Genomic DNA, 26306 nt, shown 5'->3' on the forward strand with positions numbered 1-26306 from the left:
CTTGTTTCTGTGCAATGCTGTTTGGTACGATCACAAGGTAACTGCTCTTCACAATGAGCACAGAGATTCCTGTCAGAATACAGGAATCGGGAACATTTCATTTGCAAGTGCACATTTGCACTCCTTTGGCATTTGTTAGAAAGCCTATTTGATTCGATGCCCGATTTTGACAACAAAGCGATTAATTTTCTGGCCCAGGCATAGTTTTCATCAGCTCAGAATGTGTCCCTGAGTTCGAAATACCTTAACCTTGAGAAAATAGGTTGTGTCCTATTCCCTATTCTGCTTATAAGGTTCCAGTCTGTCAGTAGTGTAAAAGTTTAAAAGTTTGTGCAGAACTGGTAATGCAACCAATCAATGCCAATGTATTCATTCCCTTTGTCAACATAGAAAATATGGTTAGTGACCAGAGGAAAAAACTGCGAGAGATTCTGACTCACACATTACTTTTGTTTCATTCATACTCTTAAGTAATTGAAGTACATGTTTTGTATGTGTAACTATTGAATTTTGTTTTATTGTTGTTGATACCCATCAAACCCAAATATAAATGATTCACAAACAGTTTGTAAATCCTAAGCGATAGAATATGCGTGTAGCTGTGGCGGCTTACTGGAACTTCCCTTAAACAAACTCTACAAATTCACAGCATGGGGATTAGCGAAGCAATCTGCATTCATTGGTATCTTAGCTAGATGAGTTCATGCATAGTGGTGGTGGCATGCAACAGAGAGACTAAAGGCAGTGATTGCCAGCACTTTGTTTTGGATCTTTTATCAAATCTGTGAGGCTGTTAGTGTGCGGACATTTATTATTGTCCCGTAGGCAGTGTGAGACATTTCCTTGGCAGACCAGATGTCTGGGACGTTTTCTTGATTCTCTGGACTAATTAATTAGCTGTTGTTTTTCAGGCAAGTTGGAACAGCTACTCATTAAAATATATGAAATAGGTATAAAGCTTATTAATCACCAATATGTTATCATGACTGACTTTCATGGTACGATTTGCAAGTTTTTGATTCCCAGAGTAATATTTGAAAGATCTTCTCTCCAGATCTCTGCTAGCTTTGGTATTGATATGGAACCAACATTCTCTTGCAAGTCCCTCTCTGTGATTCTCTTTAAGTCCTGCCTTTTCCTTGACCAGCATTGTGTGCTTGGTGATTTAACGTTTGAAAGTTTGGATGGCATTTTGTCACCTAGCACTGCGACGTGCAAGCCGTTATGTGAAGTCTTCAGTCAAAGTGCATCTTGTAAATTGTGATCTTGATACTGCTTCAAACCTGTTACTGCAATCTGTAGCACAAACAATCTAACTCATCTCAGCAGAGAAATAGAGGTGAATGCCAGCCAGGGGACAAATTGCTCACACCAGGTTATGTAAGCAAACCTTGCAACGAGGGTGGCATGGTTCACTGGCATTTGTGAGATATTTGTATGAAGGAGCAACATTATTTGGAAGTGGCTGTAATCTATCTGAGAAGTTGATTTCTGGCGGGATAAATTATGAAGTAAGGTTGAGAATATAAAGAGTCTGCAGAGGGTTTGTATAGTGGCCCTTAGATTTTGCATAATTGGATTTTAAAATATTATAAGAATATGCTTCTGCCTTGATCTAATTTCTTCAGAGGCAAATCACTTAGTGACCTAAATACATAGATGTTTCAATGGCTGCTGCATAACATTAAATTAATGTTTCGTGCCTTCACACAAGAAAAACGATTACTAGGCCTGTACTGAAATTAGCTTTGCCATAGCTAGTACATGTCTGAGTACCTAATCACATTACCTTGCCCTTTGACTTACTCCCCACTTCAATCCACCTGTCACAGAATCCTTTACCCAATACCAAGGTGCCCTTGGCAAGGTGAGTCCAACTTTCTTGGGCCTACTTTGAAGAGCTGCTCCAAATCCTGAAGACCAGTTGTCATAGAGTCATAGAGAGGTACAGCACGGAAACAGACCCTTCGGTCCAACCCAACCAGATATCCCAACCCAATCCATTCCTACCTGCCAGCACCCGGCCCATATCCCTCCAAACCCTTCCTATTCATATACTCATCCAGATGCCTTTTAAATGTTGCAATTGTACTAGCCTCCACCACTTCCTCTCGCAGCTCATTCCATACACATACCACCCTCTGGCCTTTTAGGTCTCTTTTATATCTTTCCACTCTCACCCTAAACCTATGCCCTCTAGTTCTTCCACCTCAGGGAATAGACTTTGCATATTTACCCTATCCATGCTCCTCATGATTTTACAAACCACTATAAGGTCACCCCTCAGCTTCCAATGCTCCAGGGAAAACAGCCCCAGCCTATTCAACGTCTCCCTGTAGTTCAAATCCTCCAACCCTGGCAACATCCTTGTAAATCTTTTCTGAACCCTTTCACGTTTCACAACATCTTTCCAATAGGAAGGAGACCAGAATTGCACGCAATATTCCAACAGTGGCCGAACTAATGTCCTGTACAGCTGCAACATGACCTCCCAACTCCTGTACTCAATACTCTGACCAGTAAAGGAAAGCATACCAAACGCCTTCTTCACTATCCTGTCTACCTGTGACTCCACTTTCAAGGAGCTATGAACCTGCACTCCAAGGTCTCTTTGTTCAGTAACACTCCCTAGGATCTTACCATTAAGTGTATAAGTCCTGCTAAGATTTGCTTTGCAAAATGTAGCACCTTACATTTATCTAAATTAAACTCCATCTGCCACTTCTCAGCCCATTGACCCATCTGATCAAGATCCCATTGTAATCTGAGGTAACCCTCTTCGCTGTCCACTACACCTCCAATTTTGGGGTCATCTGCAAACTTACTAATTATACCTCTTATGTTCCCATCCAAATCATTTATATAAATTATGAAAAGTACTGGATCCAGCACCGATCCTTGTGGCACTCCATTGGTCACAGGCCTCCAGTCTGAAAAACAACCCTCTACCACCACCCTCTGTCTTCTACCTTTGAGCCAGTTCTGTATCCAAATGGCTAGTTCTTCCTGTATTCCCACTTGAATATATGTCATTGGGCTCTGTTGATAACAACTAAGATGTTGGAGAAGTTCTGTTGTTGTTCATTTGCTCTTGGGGAAAGCTAAAGGATCAGTTACACAGAGCAGCTCTATTCAATCAAAGAAAGGTAACTTTTTGAAGGCTTCTGATGTATATCTGCACAATGTAGCAAGTCTCTCAGTCTAATTTTATGCTCTGTTGACAGAGGTACATCTTGTAGACATTGAGATGCTGATAATTTTGAAGTAACTATAGCAGTCACATTTTTGTCATTAAAGTGCTCAAAAATGTGGCACCTCTCCATTCATAGTTTCACTAGGGTTACTGTTGCTCATTTGGTTACATTACAGGTAGGGAACACCTTGAAGTAAAGAGTCTACTATCTATTGTAAAGCCCTACCATCCCAAAGACCACTAGGATCAATAATTGAGCTTTTAGCTTTTTAATGGCAGTAACTTATTATTCAAGAAGAATCCCTCTTTTATAAACTTTGACCTGATCTTGAGTGCTTGCAGTTTAGATGTAGCGGTTGATTTTACCTCATAGCAGGTAACCAGGGGATCTTGATGAATTTCCTGCTTTTCCACTGCCTCATCTGGCAGAATAAGGCCTTGATGATTATAACTGTGGAGCCAGTATGCCAGTAAATAGCAGTAGTTGTCCACATTAGTGGGAGCTTCTTTGAACTCCACAGAAAAGGTTGATCCTTTCCCTGTGTTGAACCACCTATTCAATACCTCAGGAGGCCAGCAGAGCCCCTGACCCTACTTGACTGAGCACCGACTGATTTTCTTCATCTGATGAAGCATCACTGGACTCGAAACATTAACTTTATTTTCTTCCCACGAATGCTGCCAGACTTGCTGAGTTTCTCCAGCAACTTCTGTTTTTGTTTCATGCAATACTTCTCACTCTTTGCTTCAAAGAATGGTAACATTCCCTTCATTATACTGTTCCTGGGTAAGAGGAATAATGAACTTCCACAGATTGAGGCTGACTGGAACTACTAAGCTTATTGATATATGCTTCACAAAACTACAATAGATTGAATAAGAAAGTCATAGCTACTTAAGACTTCATTTCAAGCTGCATTTCTAAGTGCAGGATATCTTCTCTACCGATATTCTGCATGTTGCTTGCATACTGCAAACATTATTGCACAGTAAAACTAGCAAGTTAAATTTTCTTCATTGGATTTTCATCTCTATTCCTGCAATTTTAAAGTTAGTTGTTACATTTTTAGTCACTAAACACTACTTTGATATTTTTACCTGGAGAGAGCCAAGTACATAATGGAGATATGGGATATTGGTTGAATGGACAGATTGATGACTAGAATACATGAATGTTAAATAAATGATTTTTGCCTCTTGCATCTCACTCTATTTCAATTGAATTCAACTAAAATCTTTAACCAAGGGATGACCCTCACCTTATTATTGTGCATGGCTGTATAATGTACGCAGAAAACCTCAAGATATGCAGTGGTTAGTGCTGTGTGATCTACAATGCAAAGCTCAGGAAGGATTGAAAATTTTGCACAACTTTTATTTGATAATGATCATATAAATGATGTTTGTTCTTTCAGGAGAAAGTAGGCAATACAGATTGCTTTGAAGTCAAAGATATTTGAAATGGCTTCAGAAATCAATGAGAATATTGCTGTTTGATATATCTATACTGTTGGTCCAGCATTTGTGATTAACTTGTATTGGTTCTTTCAGATGTTCATTTTTATTTTGTTTCTCATATTTGATAAGATATTTGCGTTTATTTGGTTCTAATGTATCATTGCCCTGTTTTATTTGTAGTTTTACAGCACTCGTTCATCCTCCCCTACTGAATGTTGCCAAATGACTCCCTGGAGTAAAAAGGTACTGGACTCCACCTCAAGCCTTAGTCTTGCTCTCTGCCAGTCCTTACTCTGTGGCTTATGGTGCTTTCCTAAACTTTAACACCATTCAATATTCTTCACTAACATTTTCTGGACATGTTTTTCAATACTGTACTATTATTTGAAATGAATATTAAATGGGCATATTAGCATTGCATTTTAACCTAAGACTTTACACTGAAAACCAGAAAATACTATTAGTGATATTAGCAGACAAAGGATTAATGTATTGGCGTGACATTCCTCTTTTTCTAATGCTGACATTTGTTTTGCATGCTTTAATGCTTCTGCTCCAGTCAAGAATAGTCATTGTTAAGCATTCATCCACTGACTCAACATACATTCATTTCTAGGTTTAAAATTATACTGATTTTACAAAAGAATATATATAAAGCAAATTTATGTACATAAAAATGCTAGCATGCATGTATTTATGTATTGACAATACTATGGCCTATATTTTTCTGCATTGTGTAGGTTTTCTTTGATGAAGATGCAATGTGTAAGCTGGTGAGGCATTCTGAAAGGTTGTGTACACAAGCTTTGCAATGTATCTTCAACCCTTGAAAATAAATTATTGTGGGACCAAATAACAGACAGCAGTCATGATAAACTGTGCTGGAATATCAGGAATCATTCATTGAAGAGTTTTGTACCCAAGCACTTTAGCCTTTTGCTCACAGCAGGGACATGGGAGATGTTTTAATTTATTTAGATCTGCCATTCATTTGTGAATAGATTAGGTTTAGAGTTTATTGTCATGTGTACTCAGGTACAGAAGTACAGTGGAAAATGTATAATGTCCCCATCGGTGATACAAAAAAACTTAGGTGTAAAGTAGTAAAAGAAACAAAATTAGGGTTTACCTTCATAGAATAAGTAGAGAAATAAATAAGGTAATGGTTAACAGTAAAGTCCTTCTTAATATTAACTAGATAATTAAAAGAATGACGTTAAAAGTTCAGCAGTTTTTGATGAGTCCTCTATTTAGCACACTCTCTGGGAGACCTCAGCTACCTGCTCTTGACACTGCCGCCACAGATACTGGGGATGTCCCTCACTGCTCACTCTTCCCATGGTTCCATCACTGCTGCTTCCTAAATCTCCTCAAAGGATCACAGAATCCCTTACACTGTGGGAGCAGGCCATTTAGCCTATTGAGTCCATATGGATCCTCTGAAGAGCATCCCACCTAGACCCCCTACCCTGTCCCTGTAACCCTGCATTTCCCATAATTACTCCACCTAGCCTGCACATTATGGGTAACCTAGCACAGCCAATCCACCCAACCCATACATCTTTGGACTGTGAGAGGAAACCTGAGGACCTGAAGGAAACCCACTCAGACATGTGGAGAACATGCAGACTCCACACAGACAGTTGCCCGAGGCTGGAATCGAACACGGGTTCCTCATGTTGTGAGGTAGCAGCGCTAGCCACTGTGCTGGTTCAACATTTCTGCTGATTTTTATAATATCCTCAGGAGTCAGATTCTCTTCCCTTAGTAGTTGCGCTATAAAAATACAATATCTTATGCTAAAGATAATGCTTTCATGAGACCATTTTTCAAATGGCCAAATTCATTGATTTCTGAGAGTTGTGTTAATGCAGGTCTCTATCTATCAAAAGGTTATTCACAAGTTACATTTAAAGCATGCCTTCAAGAATTTCTGAAGTCTGACTTCCAGTTCTGGTTGTAGAGACTGGGTCATTAAGTTTATTCAAGACTGGGATAACAGGTTGTTAATGGTAAGGGAATCTAAGGTTATGGGGAAAACACATGAGAGTGAAGCTGAGGATTATCATATCCGCCATGATCTTGTTGAAATGTGTAGCAATCTTGATGGGCCAAATGGTGTATTTCTGCTCTTACGTCCTGTGGTTTTATATATAGTCTTTTCTCTCGATTTGTTTGCTCTGCTTGTCCATTTGGAGGCGGTGTGTGCTGACTTCTTGAACACACTGGGTAAATACACTGAGGAACCACATAGAGACAGGCCATCCTAGACTGGATATTGTGTAATGAGAAATGAATAATTGGCAGTCTAGCTGTGTGAGGCCCATAGAGGAAGATGACCATAATATGTTAGAATTCTTCATGAAGAGGGAGAGTGCCATAATTGATTCTGAGACCACAATCTTCAATCTAAATAGAGAAAACTATGATGATATGAGGCGGGAGCTGGCTGTGGTAAATTGGGGAGTGTTACTTAAAGGGGTGACAGTAGATAGGCAATGGCAAACTGTGAGGAGTTGACACATTCACAGTGCCAGGGACCCAGGTTCGATAGCAGTCTCAGTCGACTGTCTGTGTGGAGTTTGCACGTTCTCCCCATGTCTGTATGGGTTTCCTCCTGGTGCACTGGTTTCCTCCCATAATCCAAAGATGTGCAGGTTAGGTGGATTGGCTGTGCGAAATTGCCCATAGTGTTCAGGGATGTGCAGTTTAGGTGGATTAGCAATGGGAAATGCATGGTTACAGGACCAGGGTATGGGGGTTGGGACTGGTTGGGATGGCCTTTGGAGGATCAGTGTGGAGTCAATGGGCTGAATGGCCTGATTCTATGGAACCAATTCCACCCCCCCCATCCCACGCTAAAGAATTGTAGAGATTGACGACCCATTGAGAGAAAAAGATTCCTCTTCACCTCTGTCTTAAAAGTGTGACATCTTACTTTGTGGTTTTACCCTGTAGTCCTGGACTTTCCCACAATGCATCCCCCTTGTCAAATCCCTAAGATCCTCATACGTTTCAACAAAATGTCCTCTCAGTCTTGTAAATTCCATCGAGTACAGGCCCAACCTACACAACCTCTCCTCTTCAGAAAATCCTCCATACCTGGAATCAACCTAGTGAACATTTTCTTTACTATCTCCAATGTTAGTATAACTTACCTTAAATAATGTGACCAAAACTGTCCACAGTATTTCAGGTGTAGTCTGACTTGTATAGTTGTAGCAAAACCTCCCAATTTTTTATACTCCATTTCTTTTGAGAGAAAGGCCAACATTCCATTTGCCTTCTATATTACCAGTAGAATTCGGATGCTAGCTTTTTGTGAATTATGCACAAGGACTCCAAATCCCTTTGTGCTGCAGCTTTCTGAATGCTTTTTCCACTTAAATGATATTCAGCTCCCCTATTCTTGCTGAAAAAAGTGAACCGCTACCTTTCCACACACTGGATCAATACCTTGAGGAACCAAATAGAGACAGCCATCCTCGACTGGATATTGTGTAATGAGAAATGAATAATTGGCAGTCTAACTGTGTGAGGCCCATAGAGGAAGAACTGGGACCATGCAGTCTAATACTGGCACAATCTGATCTAATACTGGGATCATTCAGTCTAATACTGGGACCATGCAGTCTAATACTGAGAGTGTGTGATCTAATACTGGGACCATGCAGTCTAGCACTGAGAATTTCTGAACTAATACTGGGATCATGCAGTCTAATACTGAGATAGTGTGATCTAATATGGGGACTGTACAGTCTAATACTGGAAATATGTGATCTAATACTGTGACCATGCAGTCTAATACTCAGATTATGTGATCTAATACTGGAACCATGCTGTCTAATACTGGGACTATCCGATCTAAAACTGGGACCATGCAATTTAATACTGGCACTATCTGATCTAATACAGGGATCATTAAGACTAATACTGAGACTGTGTGATCTAATACTGGACCGTGCAGTCTAATACTCTCATTGAGTGATCTAATATTGGGACCATGCAGTGTAATACTGGGACCATGCAGTCTAATATTGGGACTGTCTGATCTAATACTGAGGCTGTGTGATCTAATATTGGAACCATACAAACTAATACTCTCACTGTCTGATCTAATACTGGGATCATGACACAGTGTGATCTAATACTGGGGCCATGCAGTCTGATACTGAGACTGTGTGATCTAATACTTGGATCATGCAGTCTGATACTGAGACTGTGTGATCTAATACTTGGATCATGCAGTCTGATACTGAGACTGTGTGATCTAATACTTGGATCATGCAGTCTGATACTGAGACTGTGTGATCTAATACCAGCATCTTAAGATCTAATTCTGGACTTCGTGATCTAATTCTGAGGCATGTGATCAAATTCTGGGTGCATTTGGTCAAATACTGGGACCAAGCAGTCTAATATTGGGACTGTGGGTTTGACTGGGACCATGAATCTAATACTGGAACTGTGAGATCCAATGCGACCATGGAGACTAATACTGAGACTTTGAGATTTAATACTGGTACAATGCAGTCGAATACTGGGACTGTGGGCTCTAACACTGAGATGATGCAATGTGATACTGTGACCATGCAGTCTAATGTTGCAACTGTGTGATCTAATACTGGAACCATGCAGTCTAATACTGGGACTATCTGACCTAATACTGGGATCATTCAGTCTAATACTGAGACTGTGTGATCTAATACTGGGACCATGCATTCTAATACTGAGAGTATGTGATCTAATACTGGGACTATGCAGTCTAATATTGAGAATTTCTGAACTACTACTGTGACCATGCAGTCTAATACTGAGACCGTGTGATCTAATAGACCATTTAGGACAGAGATGAGGAGAAACTACTTCACCCAGAGAGTGGTGGCTGTGTGGAATGCTCTGCCCCAGAGGGCAGTGGAGGCCCAGTCTCTGGATTCATTTAAGAAAGAATTGGATAGAGCTCTTAAAGATAGTGGAGTCAAGGTTTATGGAGATAAGGCTGGAACAGGATACTGATTGGGAATGATCAGCCATGATCAAATTGAATGGCGGTGCAGGCTCGAAGGGCTGAATGGCCTACTCCTGCATCTATTGTCTATTGTCTAATACTGAAACCATGCAGTCTAATACTGGGACTGTGTGATCTAATACTGGGACCATGCAGTCTAATACTCTCACTGTGTGATCTAATATTGGGATGACCTGATCTAAAACTGGGACCATGCAGTCTAATACTCTCACTGTGTGATCTAATACTGGAACCATGCAGTCTAATACTGAAACTGTGATCTAATACTGGGACCATGCAGTTTAATACTCTCATTGAGTGATCTAATATTGGGACCATGCAGTGTAATACTGGGACTATGCAGTCTAATACTGAGACTGTGAGGTCTAATACTGGGACTGTGAGATCTAATACTGGGACCATGCAGTCTAATACTGAAACTGTGATCTAATACTGGGATCCTGCAGTTTAATACTCTACTTGAGTGATCTAGTATTGGGACCATGCAGTGTAATACTGGGACCATGCAGTCTAATACTGAGACTGTCTGATCTAATATTGGGACCATGCAATCTAATACAAGATAATACATGGCTTGGAAAGGGTGGACGCTAGGAAATTGTTTCCGTTAGGCGAGGAGACTAGGACCCGTGAACACAGCCTTAGAATTAGATGGGGTAAATTCAGAACAGAAATGCGGAGACATTTCTTCAGCCAGAGAGTGGTGGGCCTGTGGAATTAATTGCCGCGGAGTGCGGTGGAGGCCGGGACGCTAAATGTCTTCAAGGCAGAGATTGATAAATTCTTGATGTCACAAGGAATTAAGGGCTACGGGGAGAATGCGGGTAAGTGGAGTTGAAATGCCCATCAGCCATGATTGAATGGCGGAGTGGACTCGATGGGCCGAATGGCCTTACTTCCACTCCTATGTCTTATGGTCTTAATACTCTTACCGTGTTATCTAATACTGGGACCATGCAGTCTAATATTAGAACTGTTTGATCTAATACTGAGACCATGCAGTCCAATACTGAGACTGTGTGATCTAATACTGGGATCATGCAGTTTAATACTGGGACTGTGCGATCTAATACTTGGACCACACAGTCTAATGCTGGGACTGTGTGATCTATTACTAGGACCATGCAGTCTAATACTGGGACCATGAAATCTAATATTGGGACTGTGTGATCTAATACTGAGACCATGCAGTCTATTACTGGAACTGTGTGATCTAATACTGAGACCATGCAGTCTATTACTGGAACTGTGTGATCTAATACTGAGACCATGCAGTCTATTACTGGAACTGTGTGATCTAATACTGAGACCATGCAGTCTATTACTGGAACTGTGTGATCTAATACTGGGACCACGCAGTCTAATACTCTCACTGTATGACCTAAAACTGGGACCATGCAGTCAAATACTGCAACTGTGAGATCTAATAATGGGACAATGCAGCCTAATACTCACTGTGTGATCTAATACTGGAACAATGAAATCTAATACAGACACTGTGTGATTTAATACAAGGACCATGCAGTCTAATACAGACACTGTGTGATCTAATACTGGAACCATGCAGTCTAATATGGACACTGTGATTTGACACGGGGACCATGCAGTCTAATATTGAGGTGGTGTGATCTAATACTGGATTGTGCAGTCTGATGCTGAGACTGTGTGATCTAATACTGAGACCATGCAGTCTATTACTGAGACTGTGAGATCTTACTGGGACCATGCTGTTTAATATCGATACTGTGTATCTAATACTGGAACCACGCAGTCTAGTACTAAGACTGTGTGATCCAGTACTGGGACCATGCCATCTATTACTGAGACTATCTGAAATAATACTGGGACCATATAGTCTATTACTGAGGCTATCTGATCTAATACTGTGACCATGCAGTCTAAATCTGTGACTGTGTGATCTAATACTGGGACCATGCAGTCTATTACTGACACTATCTGATCTAATACTGGGACCATGCAGTCTAATACTCTCACTGTATGATCTAATACTGGGACTATGTAGTCTATTACTGACACTGTGAGATCTTACACTGGGACCATGCTGTTAAATACTGATGCTGTGTGATCTAATACTGGGACCATGTAGTCTAGTACCGAGACAGTGTAATCCAGTACTGGGACCATGTAGTCTATTACTGAGACTGTGTGATTGAATACTGGACCATACAGTCTAATGCCAGCACTGTGTGCTCTAATATGGGACCATACAGTCTAATACTGAGACTGTGATCTCTACGGAGGTTCTCTGCTACATTGTAGTCTCGGAGTATGTTGTGTTGGTGCTCTGTATCTCCTCTCGTTAATTCAGCTCGGAAAAGCAATGTGGAACTAGACATTTTAATTCACATCGTGCCCAGATTCATACCATGTTTTCTGCCTAATTGATTGTTCAACTGAAGTAAGGGAATTACAATTTGCTACCACATCACTACAGTCCCCAAGCCCACCCACATGGAACCACCAGGATAGAGTTTTATATCTTCCCAGACACCAAGGCTGCAAAGTGACAAATAATTCAATATTATCAGCTTCTGAAGGTATCTTAGGAACATCCTAATTGTGTCAGTCAGATTACAGGACAGCCTTACTCACAATTGTGTCACTAGTGCAGTGTAAGAGCTCAATCACACTGATATCAATAATAAAGCGTCAAGAGACAGTCAGCAATCATCGCCCTTGTGGCTTGGCAAGTTATGCGCTCCACTTTGACAGTTGCCATACATACAGATGTGTGGGAATACTGGTGAAGCATTATATTACATTATTTTTCTTCTTGATGAATGCTACACTGATGTTGAGATATATCAAGAGAAAGACAGAACTAAGCTTCATTATTTTGGGGAATGAGTTTTAGCAGTCCAAACGTGCATCCTTTTGGAGCGGCCTTCAATAGTGCAGTCACCTGCCACAGTGTTGGGACGCCAGTGTTGGGACTACAGCAGAAGATATTGCCATATCAGTAAGAAGTCAGTGGTGGTGATATTCAACAGAGCTCCACAATGCGTAATATTGGCATTTAAAAACATCACCGATAACTGCCAAGAACAGCTGCTGGAAGGCTGCTCCCAGAAAAGGGATAAAAGGAAATATGACTCCCCTGCAGCACATCAGCCAATAACCAAAGCTGAACAGATGTCATGGGTATTCAGCAACATGTGCTGCTCTTGATGCCTGCATATAAGTGAGATCTGAAACTACCATATTTAAGTAGGGGGTGGGGGGGGGGTGGGGTTAAGTGCTGCTTTTGCTCCCCAGTTTTCTTTCCCCAAATAATAATGTTACAACTCTTGCTGTAAACTTTAGGGGTTTTCAACATTTCCTTGTAATGATGTACAGTTCATATGTACAAGTTAAAATCACAGGTTTATTTGGAAGCACTAGCTTTCAGAGCACTGCTCATTCATCGGGTGGTTGTGGAGAATAAGATTGTAAGACACAGAATTTGGACATATGGGCAGTCCATATGTAACATGTCACGTGTTGCTCCATGTGCTTTGCAAAAGGGTGCACCACGCTTCTTTTCCTGTTTGGAACCAAAGCAGGTGTGAGTGTTCATATATACATATTGCAAAGAGGAACAGCCCAATAAACTTCATCAGCAGGAGTATGCAGCTTCTGTCGGGATGCTTCAGATCCCAAGACCTGTGCTAGCAAGTGACTGGCAGTGGAAAGAGAACAGACACTAGTTCTCTACACTCCTCCAATCTGGCCTCAAGCACATGCTGCATCAGTCCACCAAGGGTAGACGTGACTTGAGTTGCCTAAGCTCAGGAACGCCCTGTATGTGTGGAGTTTGCATGTTCTTCCAATGTAGGTGCTCCGGTTTCCTCCCACAGTCCAGTGATATGCAGGTTAGGTGGATTGGCTGTGCTAAATTGCCCATAGTGTCAGAGTTGTGCAGGCAAGTGGATTGGCCATAGGAAATGTGAGTTTATGGTGTTAGGGTTGGGTGCTCTTTGGGTCGGTGCAACTAGATGAGCCGAACGGTATCTTTCTGCACAGTCGGGATTCTAATGAGCTCTTCCTTGTCTTTTAAATGCTGGCATGATGGTTTGAGCAGTCTTTGTTTGTGCTGTAACATTTTACAAAGGTAATATTATGGAAATACTCATGTTGGGTGTTCTTACACCTAGCACAATTTTACTCACCTGTGGCCGGACTGGAGTAGGTGGATGTTACTTGGGAATGTGCCTCAGACCCACCCATTTCCCACTCAGCCACTTAATCTAATTCTTACTAATAGAAATGGGTTGTGCTATGGCGTTGCTTCATCTTCTTAAAATTTATTTATGCATTAAAGGTGGACATGCCTCAGAACGATCATTGGTCCAATTCCAGTTTCATGCAAATTCCCAATTTGACACCTTTGACCTCTTTTGGTTTTAATGGCAGGCATGTCACTGGAGGCATAATGTCTCACAGACAGTACTTCTAAAGCTATCCATTTTGTTTTGGTCAGTAATGGTACATTCTGGATTAAAAGAAGCAGCAGGTTGTGTATGTATAATAATTGCTCTTGCAAATTCAGACAGTCGGTGTTTAAATTTCACCGCCTCTTCTCTCAAACTGACATTGTTGGTTTCATTTTGTATCTATATCCATTGAGTTATTTTACAAACTTCAAAGAAGACCATTACTCCGCTTTTCTGCTTGGAATTCTCAACTCACTTATTCATGATTACCATGGTCATTGCATATTTCTAAAGAACTCAAATAGTTCAGTAAACGTTTAGAAGATCTCAATCTTCTCGCTTTCAATTTCTCTATCTGCACCAACATCTGATTTTTGAGGTCGAGAGTGTTTGTTTTGTTACAGATCAAGCCAAGATGCTTCCTTTACACCAATACCCGCTGCTGGAGGGAACATCCTAACATGTTTACGCTGTTACCTGAAATCTTCAACAACTGGCCTTCTGCGTTCAGTGGTAAAAATGGAGCATTGCTAAGAAACAAAAGAGGAGACAGAGCTTCTTGCTGGATCTTCTTTATGCTATTGAAGACAAGAAGAAGTAGGGCCACAATGTGACCCTATGAAACAGGAAATTCTTGATGAATAGAGTATTATACACAAGAAACCGGCTTTCTGACCATTTGCCGGCATCACTACTGTGATGGAATTCCACCAGAATGATTAAGCCAGTCTTTCATGCGTTGTTTAGTTTCTTTTAGTTTCACTAGTATTCAGAACGAATGTTGTGACATAGCAGCATAGAAAATAGAATTGGCAGAAAGCCATTTGCCCATCAAGCCCCCACCATTATTTGACATGATCATGGCTGACCCTTTTATCGCAACACCATATCAACACCATTAACCCCTCGAAGTCTGTCTGATTCTTTCCCTAATATATTCAGTGAGTTTGCTTCCACAACCTTCTTGCTAGGTTCAGAGGGGATTGTAGTCAGTTAGAGAGTACTGTCACAGTCAAGGGGCTCATCTGGATTTCAGTCCAGGGTGTTGATTGGGATCAGTTCTGTGGATGAGGTTGAACCTGTTTGCAGATTACAGCGATGCCAAGTCAGAATGCTGTGTTTGATCAGTCTGGGAGCTGGTAAACTTGGTTTTTCCTGTGATGAGACAAAGGAAGGGCCTGAGTGTGATGACAAGAGCACTTTGTGGTGAAGCAGGAGCGAGGCAGGTGGTGAGGTTTCCCCAGTGGGTAGCAAGAACAGAGGGAAGGGAGGATCAGTAGCCTTGGAAGATGGGGTGGGTGAGAGCTGTTGAATGGACGTGACACATGCAATAATGAGAGTTAGTGAGAGGAATGTGCATGGGTGGAGTATGAGTGATAGTGGTGTCCTGAGTGTGAGGTAGCAGGGAGAAGATGGTGGAGCATGGAAGATCATTAACTTCTCCCTACACTATTTGTGTTATTTCATGTGGGACACTGCACTGACCTGGGCTGCCACTTAGGTCCAGGCTGGCAAGATCCTGGCAGCACGTACTCTTTTACCAGTCAGAGGGAAAAACACTGCCCTCCTTTCCACCAACATCTCTGTGTCCCTGTTGGCAAACGGGTGTAGAAGGATGGGTTAGTAAATTTGCGGATGACACTAAGGTCGGTAGAGCTGTGGACAGTGTAGAAGGACGTTGCAGGTTACAGAGGGACATAGATAAGCTGCAGAGCTGGGCTGAGAGGTGGCAAATTGAGTTTAATGTGGAAAAGTGTGAGGTGATTCACTTTGGAAGGAGCAGCAGGAATACAGAGAAATGGGCTAATGGTAAGATTCTTGGCAGTGTAGATGAGCAGAGCGATCTTGGTGTCCAAGTACATAGATCCCTGGAAGTTGCCACCCAGGTTGATAGGTTGTTAAGAAGATGTGTGGTGTGTTAGCTTTTATTGGTAGAGGGATTGAGTTTCGGAGCCATGAGGTCATGTTGCAGCTGTACAAATCTCTGGTGCAACTGCACTTGGAGTATTGTATACAGTTCTGGTCACCGCATTATAGGAAGGATGGGGAAGCATTGGAAAGGGTGCAGTGGAGATTTACCAGGATGATGCCTGATATGGAGGGAAGGTCTTATGAGGAAAGGCTGAGGGACTTGAGGCTGTTTTCGTTAGAGAGAAGGAGATTAAGAGGTGATTTAATAGAAACATACAAGATGATCAGACGATTAGATAGGGTGGACATTAAGAGCCTTTTTCCTTGGATGGTGATGGCAAGCACGAGGGGGCATAGCTTTAAACTGAGAGGTGATAGATATAGGACAGATGTCAGAGGTAGTTTCTTTACTCAGAGAGTAGTAGGGGGTGTGGAATGCCCTACCTGCAACAGTAGTAGACTCGCATCTTTAAGGGCTTTTAAATGGTCATCGGATAAATAAATGCATGATGATGGAATACTGTAGGTTAGGTGGGCTCCAGATTGGTTTCACAGGTCGGCACAACATCGAGGGCCGAAGGGCCTGTACTGCGCTGTAATGTTCTCTGTCTTATGAGAAGCTAACTTGCCAGTAAGAGCTCTTTCCTTAGGGAACACCAAAGCACCGGTGTGTGAGACAGCGGTTCCTCTATCCTGCCTGAAGTGCACAGAAGCTGGTGTCTGCAGATGGTGCCACTTGCATGATCATTGTAAAGTATCCACCTCGCCTCTGCACAATTGTAGGGGGCCAGTTGCTAAATACTGAGCTGAAGAGCGGGAGACTGCACAAGAAAAGCCAGTATAGGACATAGTGGACCAGACCCCATGAATCTCGCTTGAAAAACACTTCACCAATAAAAAGGGACAATTCAGCCATCTAATACAAACCTTTTCACAGAAAGGCTATCTTTCAGCAAGTGTAGAAACTGATACTCACCAATTAAATATTGCTACTGTAAGATACTTTGGGACTGCTGGTCTGATTCATAACAAATTTAGTCTTTTTTTGGAGGTATGATGTGGGTTCTCCTCTTCCAGTCAATAAGATTTAAAGAGATTGATCATGACTGTAGGCCAATGGATAATCACTTATTTAATCTTCAAACAAGCTTCTTGTGCTGGTTGGTGATATATGTAAGGAAATTAAACATATTTGATTTGATTTGATTTATTACTGTCGCACGTCCTGAAGTATTATATGCTTTAGAGGCAGATCGTACTGTACAAGTGCATTAGGGTAACAGAACAGAGTACAGGATAGTATTCCAGTAGCTGAGAAGGTGCAGAGAGAGAGAAAGATCAGAATTAAAATTTGCGAGTCCATACAGAAGTTGGATAACAGCAGGGAAGAAGCTGATCTTAAATCTGTTCATGCATGTATTCTAACTTTCATATCTTCTCCCCCAGGGAAGAGGGCAGGAGAGAGTATAACCAGGGTTAAATCGGGATCTTTGATTATATTGCTTGCTTTCCTGAGGCACTAGGAAGAAGAGGTGGAGTTAATGGATGGAAGGCTGGTTTGCATGGTGGACTGAGCTGTATTCACAAGTTCCTGTAGTTTCTTGCGGTCTTGGGAAGAGTAGGTACCATACCCCATTGTAATGTATCCAGATAGGAAGTAGCACTGGAAGCCCTAAATAACAGAGGGTCTATTGTAGATACCTGTATTTAGTTTCATTTGGAACTGTGTTTACTATTTTATAGGCTCTGTAGAAAGAATAGTTTCTTCTGACAAAACAGACTCTCTTTGTCTCATTGGAGAATGAGACATCTATGAAAGAAGATAAACGTGTTTGAAAACCCAAACTATAGCTAATTACTCCCCACGGCATCCTTAATATGCACCCCTCAAGGATCTTTGCCAGAGAAGAAAATAGCAGCCTTCACAGAAGGAAAACTGGTCACTATAGTGATGACACTACGTCAAGAATGAATTCTGGACAGCTCTCATGCTAGTCACAAGGGCAAGCTCCTGACTGCGGAAGGAATGTGAGTAAACATCACTTGGTACTCCACTGTAGAGCTAATCAGTTATGCTGGGACCAAGGGATTTTCATCATTTGATTGCTGTCTTCACATTAAAGACAGAGGTTTGCTGCAATGGTTCTGTGCAAAAGAGAGCTCAATAGGAATAGAAGAAGGTTTGCTAAAGAGATGCACGCAGAGAAGGTGGTGAAGCAGGGTCTGTCTGATCAAAAGTGCCACACATGAAGTACAGGTAGTTCCCGGATAGCGTGCATTTTGGCAGCAGGATTTGGCTATAACATCGCTGAAGAATTAGGGAACGGTATTTTCGAGAACGCTTACCTCCATTGGCAATAGCACGGTTCCAGCGGGGATCGGTTTGTGCACTTCATTCTGCCCATGTGCCAAGGTCCGCGCTGTTCTCTGCATGTGCGATGTTGGTGCCAGTCTTCATGCCGTTCTGCACATGTGCTGATGTCTGCACCATAGTCTCTGCGCGGTTCTGTGTGTGCGCAATGTCAGCACCAGTCTTTGTGCAGTATTGCACATGGGTCAATGACAGCTGCCAAAAGAGCAGCTTTCTGTGATAGAGACTGTGCAGAGAGCAGCTTCTTGCATTTTTTAAAAACAATGTACTGTGTTAAATTTACTTTTGTTTCTTTAACAATTATAACTTCAACCTTCATTCAGGCTGTGCTAGACTTTGTTTTAGAAGTTTGGGTGATTTTTGAGTGACCGTGAGTGATATTTTTTGTTGGTCTGCCCCTAAACCCAGGCTACCCATAGGCCTTATTATTTCGATTAAGCAATTTTCCATTAAGTGAGGTTTCGCTGGAACATAACTACGGTGTTATCGGAGAACTACCTGTAAGGGTTTCATTCTCCATTTTCCGCAGGCATTGGTTTCCAGAAGATATGTGCTTACTCTCAGTAATAGATCAAAATGTCTTCAATTGTGCTTTGCTCCTTTAGATCCAAATTAAGAACTGCTCACTCCTGAACCCCAGCTTCTATCACATTGAGGATCCTTGAAATTAAAAGTTTGACCCTCGGTGTAATTTTCTGTACAAGTTTAACTCCATTGAAGCACATGATGCAAGAACATTTTCTTACAATTCTAAGGTGCTGTCAGAATACTTAACAGGGATGAACATAAAATATCTACCAATGTACTAGGCTGTTTATTTTTGTGAGGCAGTTTTGTTACTACAAGAGTTTGCTGGCTTTGTTCCAGTAGTGTGATGGGCACTTAACACCCAGCCATTTACAGGAGATGGAATTGAATTGTGAAACTATTCATAACAGAATAACTATTCAGAATAGGCCATAGAATAGGCACTGGAGACCTTTTGTTACATGTATAGAGAGACTTCACAGATAGAAGCTTCAATGACAAATGCTTCAGGACATTTAGTTTCAGATTTGTTCATATCAAATCAATGCAGCTGATTCACAAACCGTATGTGATTTGTTCATTCCTACTTTAAAACACAGGAAGAACTGAAATAAACCATTAAAGATAAATGATTTGGAGATGCCGGTGTTGGACTGGGGTGTACAAAGTTAAAAATCACACAACACCAGGTTATAGTCCAACAGGTTTAATTGGAAGCACACTAGCTTTCGGAGCGTCGCTCCTTCATCAGGTGATAGTGGAGGACTCAATCCTAACACACAGAATTTATAGCAAAAATTTACAGTGTGATGTAACTGAAATTATACATGGAAAAATTGATTGTCTGTTAAGCCTTTCATCTGTTAGAATACCACGATAGTTTCACTTCTTTCATGTGTAAATCACAAAACCTTTTTTTAAAAAGTTGCATTCTCGGGTTAGCTGTTAACAATGGTGATAGCTAGACAATATGTTGAAGGTGTTAGCCCCCTGTGTTCTCTGTCTATGCCATGACGTTTAGATTGATTTACATGAATGCATGCAGTTTTTGAGCAAAGTACAATGTAACCCTGAAAGTACAAATTCACCCCACAAAATATATGTGTGCATGTGGGTATTTGTCTGTGTGTGTGTCTGTCTGGGGTGGGGGTTGTGAGTGTGAGAAAGTGTATGTGTGTGTGTAGTGAGTGTAGAGTGTCTTAAGTCTGTGAGGGGGTCCATGTGTGAGTATGGGAGTGTGTGTGTCTGTAAGGGTGTGTGTCTGTAAGGGTGTGTGTCTGTAAGGGTGTCTGTGGGTGTCTGTGTGTGTCTGTGTACGTGTCTGTGTATATGTGTGTCCGTCTGTATGTGTGTGTATAGGAGTGCCTGTGTGTGTGTTAGAGTGTATGTGTGTATAGGAGTATGTGTGTGTATGTGTATAGTGCAATGGTGGTCACCTATAATGTGACATGAACCCAAGATTCCGGTTGAGGCCCTCCCTATGGGTACCGAATTTAGCTATCAGCCTCTGCTCGGCCACTTTTCGCTGCTACCTAACCTGAAATCCGCCTTGGAGGATGATCACCCGAAGGTCCGAGGCTGAATATCCTGGACCACTGAAGTGTTCCGCAGCTGGGAGGGAACCCTCCTGTCTGTTTGTTGTGCGTTGCCCATTCACCCATTGCCGTAGCCTTTGCTCGGTTTCCCCAATGTACCATGCCTCGGGGCATCCTTGCCTGCAACGTATAAGATAGACAATGTTGGCTGAGTCACATGAGTACCTGCCATATACAAGGTGGGAGGTGTCCCCACGCGTAATGGTGGTATCTATGTCCACACTCTGACACGTCTTGCAGCACATACCGTGACAGGATTGTATGGGGTTATCCTGAGAGCTGGGCAGCTTGCTACGAACAATGATCTGTTTGAGGTTTGGCAGTTGTTTAAAGGCAAGTAATGGAGGTATGGGGAAGGTCTTGGCGAGGTGCTCATCCTCATTGATAATGTGTTGCAGGTCACGAAGAACATGGCACAGTTTTTCAGCTCCTGGGAAATACTGAACAACGAAGGGTACCCTGTCGGTTACAGCACATTCTGGATTAGTGGTGCTGGAAGAGCACAGCAGTTCAGGCAGCATCCAAGTAGCTTCGAAATCGACATTTCGGGCAAAAGCCCTTCATCAGGAATAAAGCCAGTGAGCCTGAAGCGTGGAGAGATAAGCTAGAGGAGGGTGGGGGTGGGGAGAAAGTAGCATAGAGTACAATGGGGGAGTGGGGGAGGGGATGAAGGTGATAGGTCAAGGAGGAGAGGGTGGAGCGGATAGGTGAAAAAGGAAATAGGCAGGTAGGACAAGTCCAGACAAGTCATGGGGACAGTTACTGAGCTGGAAGTTTAGAACTAGGGTGAGGTGGGGGAAGGGGAAATGAGGAAACTGTTGAAGTCCACATTGATGCCCTGGGGTTGAAGTGTTCCGAGGCGGAAGATGAGGCGTTCTTCCTCCAGGCGTCTGGTGGTGAGGGAGCGGCGGTGAAGGAGGCCCAGGACCTCCATGTCCTCGGCAGAGTGGGAGGGGGAGTTGAAATGTTGGGCCACAGGGCAGTGTGGTTGATTGGTGCGGGTGTCCCAGAGATGTTCTGTAAAGCGCTCTGCTAGGAGGCGCCCAGTCTCCCCAACGTAGAGGAGACCGCATCGGGAGCAACGGATACAATAAATGATATCAGTGGATGTGCAAGTGAAACTTTGATGGATGTGGAAGGCTCCTTTAGGGCCTTGGATAGAGGTGAGGGAGGAGGTGTGGGCGCAGGTTTTACAGTTCCTGCGGTGGCAGGGGAAAGTGCCAGGATTGGAGGGTGGGTTGTTTGGGGGCATGGACCTGACCAGGTAGTTGCGGAGGGAGCAGTCTTTGCAGAAGGCGGAAAGGGGTGGGGAGGGAAATATATCCCTGGTGGTGGGGTCTGTTTGGAGGTGGCGGAAATGTCGGCGGATAATTAGGAAGCCATTACGGTTCCTTGCTGTGGCACGTCGGAACTGGCGGTCAATGAGTTGGGCATTGTACCCCGTTCTTGTGAGGGCATCCCTGAGTATTTCAAGGTGTCCGTCATGTTCCTCATCATCTGAGCAGATCCGGTGTACGCGTCGGGCTTGTCCACAGGGGATGGCTGTTTTAATATGTTTTGGGTGGAAGCTGGAGAAGTGTAGCATTGTGAGGTTGTCTGTGGGTTTGCGGTAGAGTGTGGTGCTGAGATGTCCATCCTTGATGGAGACGCATGTGTCCAAGAATGAGACAGATAGTCGAGAGTAGTCCATGGTGAGTTTGATGGTGGGATGAAACTTGTTGATGTCACTGTGTAGTTTTATCAGTGACTCCTCACCATGGGTCCAGAGGAAGGAAATGTCAGTGTACCTGGTGTACAACGTTGGTTGGAGATCCTGCATAGAGAAGAAGTCTTGTTCGAATCTGTGCATAAACTTGTTGGCATATTGGGGTGCAAATTTGGTCTCCATGGCTGTTCTATGTGTCTGGATGAAGAACTGGTTGTCAAAGGTGAAAACGTTGTGATCGAGGATAAAGCGGGTGAGTTGTAGGATGGTGTTTGGAGACTGGCAGTTGTTGATGTTGAGTACTGAGGCTGTTACCGCGATGCCATCATTGTGGGGGATGCTGGTGTAGAGTGTGGAACATTCCATTGTGACGAGGAATTTTTTGGGTTCGACTGGTCTGTGGGTGCTGAGTTTCTGTAAGAAGTCCGTGGTGTCGCGACAGAAGCTGGAGACACACAGATGCTCCTACACACACACACTCACACACACACACAGGCACTCCTATACACACATACACACGGACACACATATACACAGACGCGCACACAGACACCCACACACACCCTCACAGACACACACACACTCCCACACTCACACATGCACCCCCTCACAGACTTAAGATACTCTGCACTCACTATACACACACACATACACTTTCTCACACTCACAACCCCCAACCCAGACACACACACACACACAGACAAATACCCACATGCACACATATATTTTATGGGGTGAATTTGTACTTGCAGGGTTACATTGTACTTTGCTCAAAAACTGCATGCATTCATGTGGAACTCTGAGCTCAAAAACTGCGTGAATTCATTAAAACCCCATTGTTTCACCTTTTAGATTAGAATCAATCTAAACGTCATGGCATAGACAGAGAACACAGGGGGCTAACACCTTCAACATATTGTCTAGCTATCACCATTGTTAACAGTCAACCTGAGAATGCAACTTTTTAAAAAAAGGTTTTGTGATTTACACATGAAAGAAGTGAAACTATCGTGGTATTCTAACAGATGAAAGGCTTAACAGACAATCAATTTTTCAATGTATAATTTCAGTTACATCACACTGTAAATTTTTGCGATAAATTCTGTGTGTTAGGATTGAGTCCTCCACTATCACCTGATGAAGGAGCGACGCTCCGAAAGCTAGTGTGCTTCCAATTAAACCTGTTGGACTATAACCTGGTGTAGTGTGATTTTTAACATTAAAGATTAAGCTAGTGCTAAACTCATAGAATGAAGAGTTTATTCAAAGAGTGGGACAAATTAAAATCGAATTGTTCTCTAAATGGTTAATTACATACAACTATTGCATATATTAATTTTAAAATGTAGTTCTCCAAAAGATAAATATTTGTATTTGTGCATACTTATCTAAATAATAGTGATGTAGCAATTTATATTACTAGTTTTCTGTTAAAATTGTCACTGTGTAGCCAATGAATGCTTTCTTTTTAACTGAAAAAAAAACACATTACAAAATAATAATTATTGAAAAGAATTGTTGAAAATGCCCTTGGGAGAGCAACACCTCTGGCCATAGAATGATATAGCATGGATACAGGCCCTTCGGCCCAACTCATCCATGCTGACCAGGTTTCCTAAACTGAACTAGTCCTGCTTGCCATTAGATTTATGGAGCAGAATTGGATCCAATACTATACAACACAAGATTTGGCAGTCAAGGTGCTTAATCACATGAGATGTCAGACATCAGTCACTTTGTGGTGAGGAAGCTTCCCATGATTACGTTAGAGATGGGAATGGTAAACACAGCCACTTGAGGCTAGGATGTCAACTGGACTGTCAATAATCAGGGATGAAAATGGAGCAGCTTGGCTATCCTGTGCCTCCTGAATGTTGCCCAGCAAGCCCTGTCGGGTTTCTTGTGGATTAAGGAATAGTTCTTCATTGTCAGGCAGTCTTTACCTACTGGATGGGCCAGTATTGGGAAGGTGTAGTGTGGTGGACCCTGAAAGCCTTGCCCCTTATCCTTGCCTCTGAACTCCCTACTTCTCCAGGTTCATTTACATTACTCAAATTCTGTATACACTGCCAACTGGGCGGGGTGTGGAGGGACAAATCTGCAGGGAAATTGCAGAGGGATGCCAACACCGTGGAGTTATTTTAATGTGAGACTTCAATTACCCAAATATAGACTTGAATACTGGTAGTGTAAGGGGTAGCAAGGGACAGATGTTACTAGATTGGCTGAGGAGAATTTCCTACAGTAGTGTGTGTGTAGTCCAACAAGACAGGATGCAAACACTGTTGGATCTGTTTCTTAGTGTAATCCAATTGGATCAAACGTTATCGGGCAATATTTAGGAGACAGTGATCATTATACCATGTTGAGGATGGAGAATAACTGGAGTCAATCCAGATTAAGAAAATTCAACTGGTGGAGAACCAACATCAAATCGAATAAGAATGAGCTGGGCAGGATAGATTGGAGTGAAAAGTTGGCAGGAGAAATGAGAAATATGCAATGAGCTACCTTCAAAGAGAAGATGGTTTGTGTACAGTCAAGGTATATTCTGTCAAAAGGGAATAGTAAAACAAACAAACCTAGAATTCACTGGATGACAAAGGAGATGGAAATCAAAATAATAAACAGAAAGTGTGCTATGACCAGTGGAAGGTACAATTAAGAACCAATTATGAATGCAGAAGGTTCAGAGGGGAGGTGAAAAAGCGTATTAGAGAAGCAAAGAGGAATTATGAGAAAAGACTGGCAGCTAACGAAATGGGGAATACCAACATCTTCTAGAGATGTATACATAGGAAGTGTGTTAAAGGAGGAGTAGGCCTGATTAGGGCCCAACAAGGTGATTTACACATGGAGTCAGGAGACCATGGCTGATATAGTAAATGAATACTCAGTATCTGCTTTTAGCAAAGTGGGAGGTGCTATCCAGAATCAGGATGATATGGAAAGACAGTAGACGGGTTCAGAAGTAAGATAGAAGAAGTTTGGGAAACACTGATGGTACTCGAGTTGACAAGGCACTGCAACTAGATGAGATGGATCCAAAGATATTGAAGGAAGTAAGAGTAGAAATTGCAGGTGTTCTGGCCATAATGTTCCCATCTTCCCTAGACTGCAGAAGATTGGGGAATTTCAAAGATCATAGCCATGATCAAAGAGGCTTGTAAAGAGAAGCCTGGCAACTACAAACCATTCAGTTGAACTTCAGTGGTGGGAAGCTTCCAGCAACAATTCTTCAGAATATTATAAGTAGTCACATGGAAAAAGGTGGATTGAATAGGAAGATTCAGCATGAATTCCTAAAGGGGAAATTTTCCTTTAACTAACTTATTGGAGTTTCTGAAAGCAGAAGCAGGAAAGGTGAATGAGGGTAACGCATTGATAAGGTATACATTTGATTATAATGCCATGTGATAGATCGGTGAGAAAAGTTATAGCGTATTCAACAAAAGGGACAGTAGTAAAATGAATACAACATTGTATGAGTGATAGGAAGCAGAGAGTAATATTCATTAGATATTTTTCAGGTTGGGGGAAAGTAACTAGTGGAATTCCCTAGAGGTCAGTATTGGGACACTTGCGTTTTAATGAAGTATAATAATAATCTAGATCTTGGTGCATCGTGGACAGTTTCAAAGTTTGCAGATGATAGAAAACTTGGAAGCATTGCAAACTGAGAGAAGGACAGTTTAGAATTACAGAAGGACATTGACAAGTTGGGGGATTGGGCAGATAGGTGGTAGATGAGGTTCAATACAGAGAAAAGTGAGATCATGTATTTTGGACAGAAGGACAGGGACAATATAAAATAAGGTGTATGATTCTAAAGGGGGGGTGAGAGCAGATGGACCTTGGTGTATATGTGCACAGACCATTAAAGGTGACAGGACAAGTGGAGTGAGCAATTAATAAAACAGACAGTATTCTCAGCTTTATTAAAAGGTTTATAGAGTACAAGAACAAGAACATTATGCTGCAGTCACATCTTGTTAGCTGATGTATTGTCTACTGTTCTGGGTGCCACACCATAGGAAGGTATGAATGTATTGGAAAGATTGCAGGACAGATTTACACGAATAG

General features: G+C 42.2%; 1 protein-coding gene across 6 annotated transcripts in view; it reads left to right on the forward strand.

Moving 5' to 3' along the window:
- The window catches only part of nhsa (Nance-Horan syndrome a (congenital cataracts and dental anomalies)), a 404585-nt gene that overhangs the window by 350648 nt on the left and 27631 nt on the right, over nucleotides 1-26306 (forward strand). For 5 of the 6 annotated variants that reach the window (XM_072584441.1, XM_072584440.1, XM_072584444.1 and 2 more), the window contains one exon: nucleotides 4832-4894. The exons of the other annotated variant lie outside the window; for it this stretch is intronic. In XM_072584441.1, coding sequence (XP_072440542.1) covers nucleotides 4832-4894 — 63 coding nt within the window. The remainder of the gene's footprint in view (nucleotides 1-4831; nucleotides 4895-26306) is intronic. 6 annotated transcript variants of the gene reach the window in all.

The sequence above is a fragment of the Chiloscyllium punctatum genome, chromosome 15, assembly GCF_047496795.1.
Source record: "Chiloscyllium punctatum isolate Juve2018m chromosome 15, sChiPun1.3, whole genome shotgun sequence".
In the NCBI taxonomy this organism is placed as follows: domain Eukaryota; kingdom Metazoa; phylum Chordata; class Chondrichthyes; order Orectolobiformes; family Hemiscylliidae; genus Chiloscyllium; species Chiloscyllium punctatum.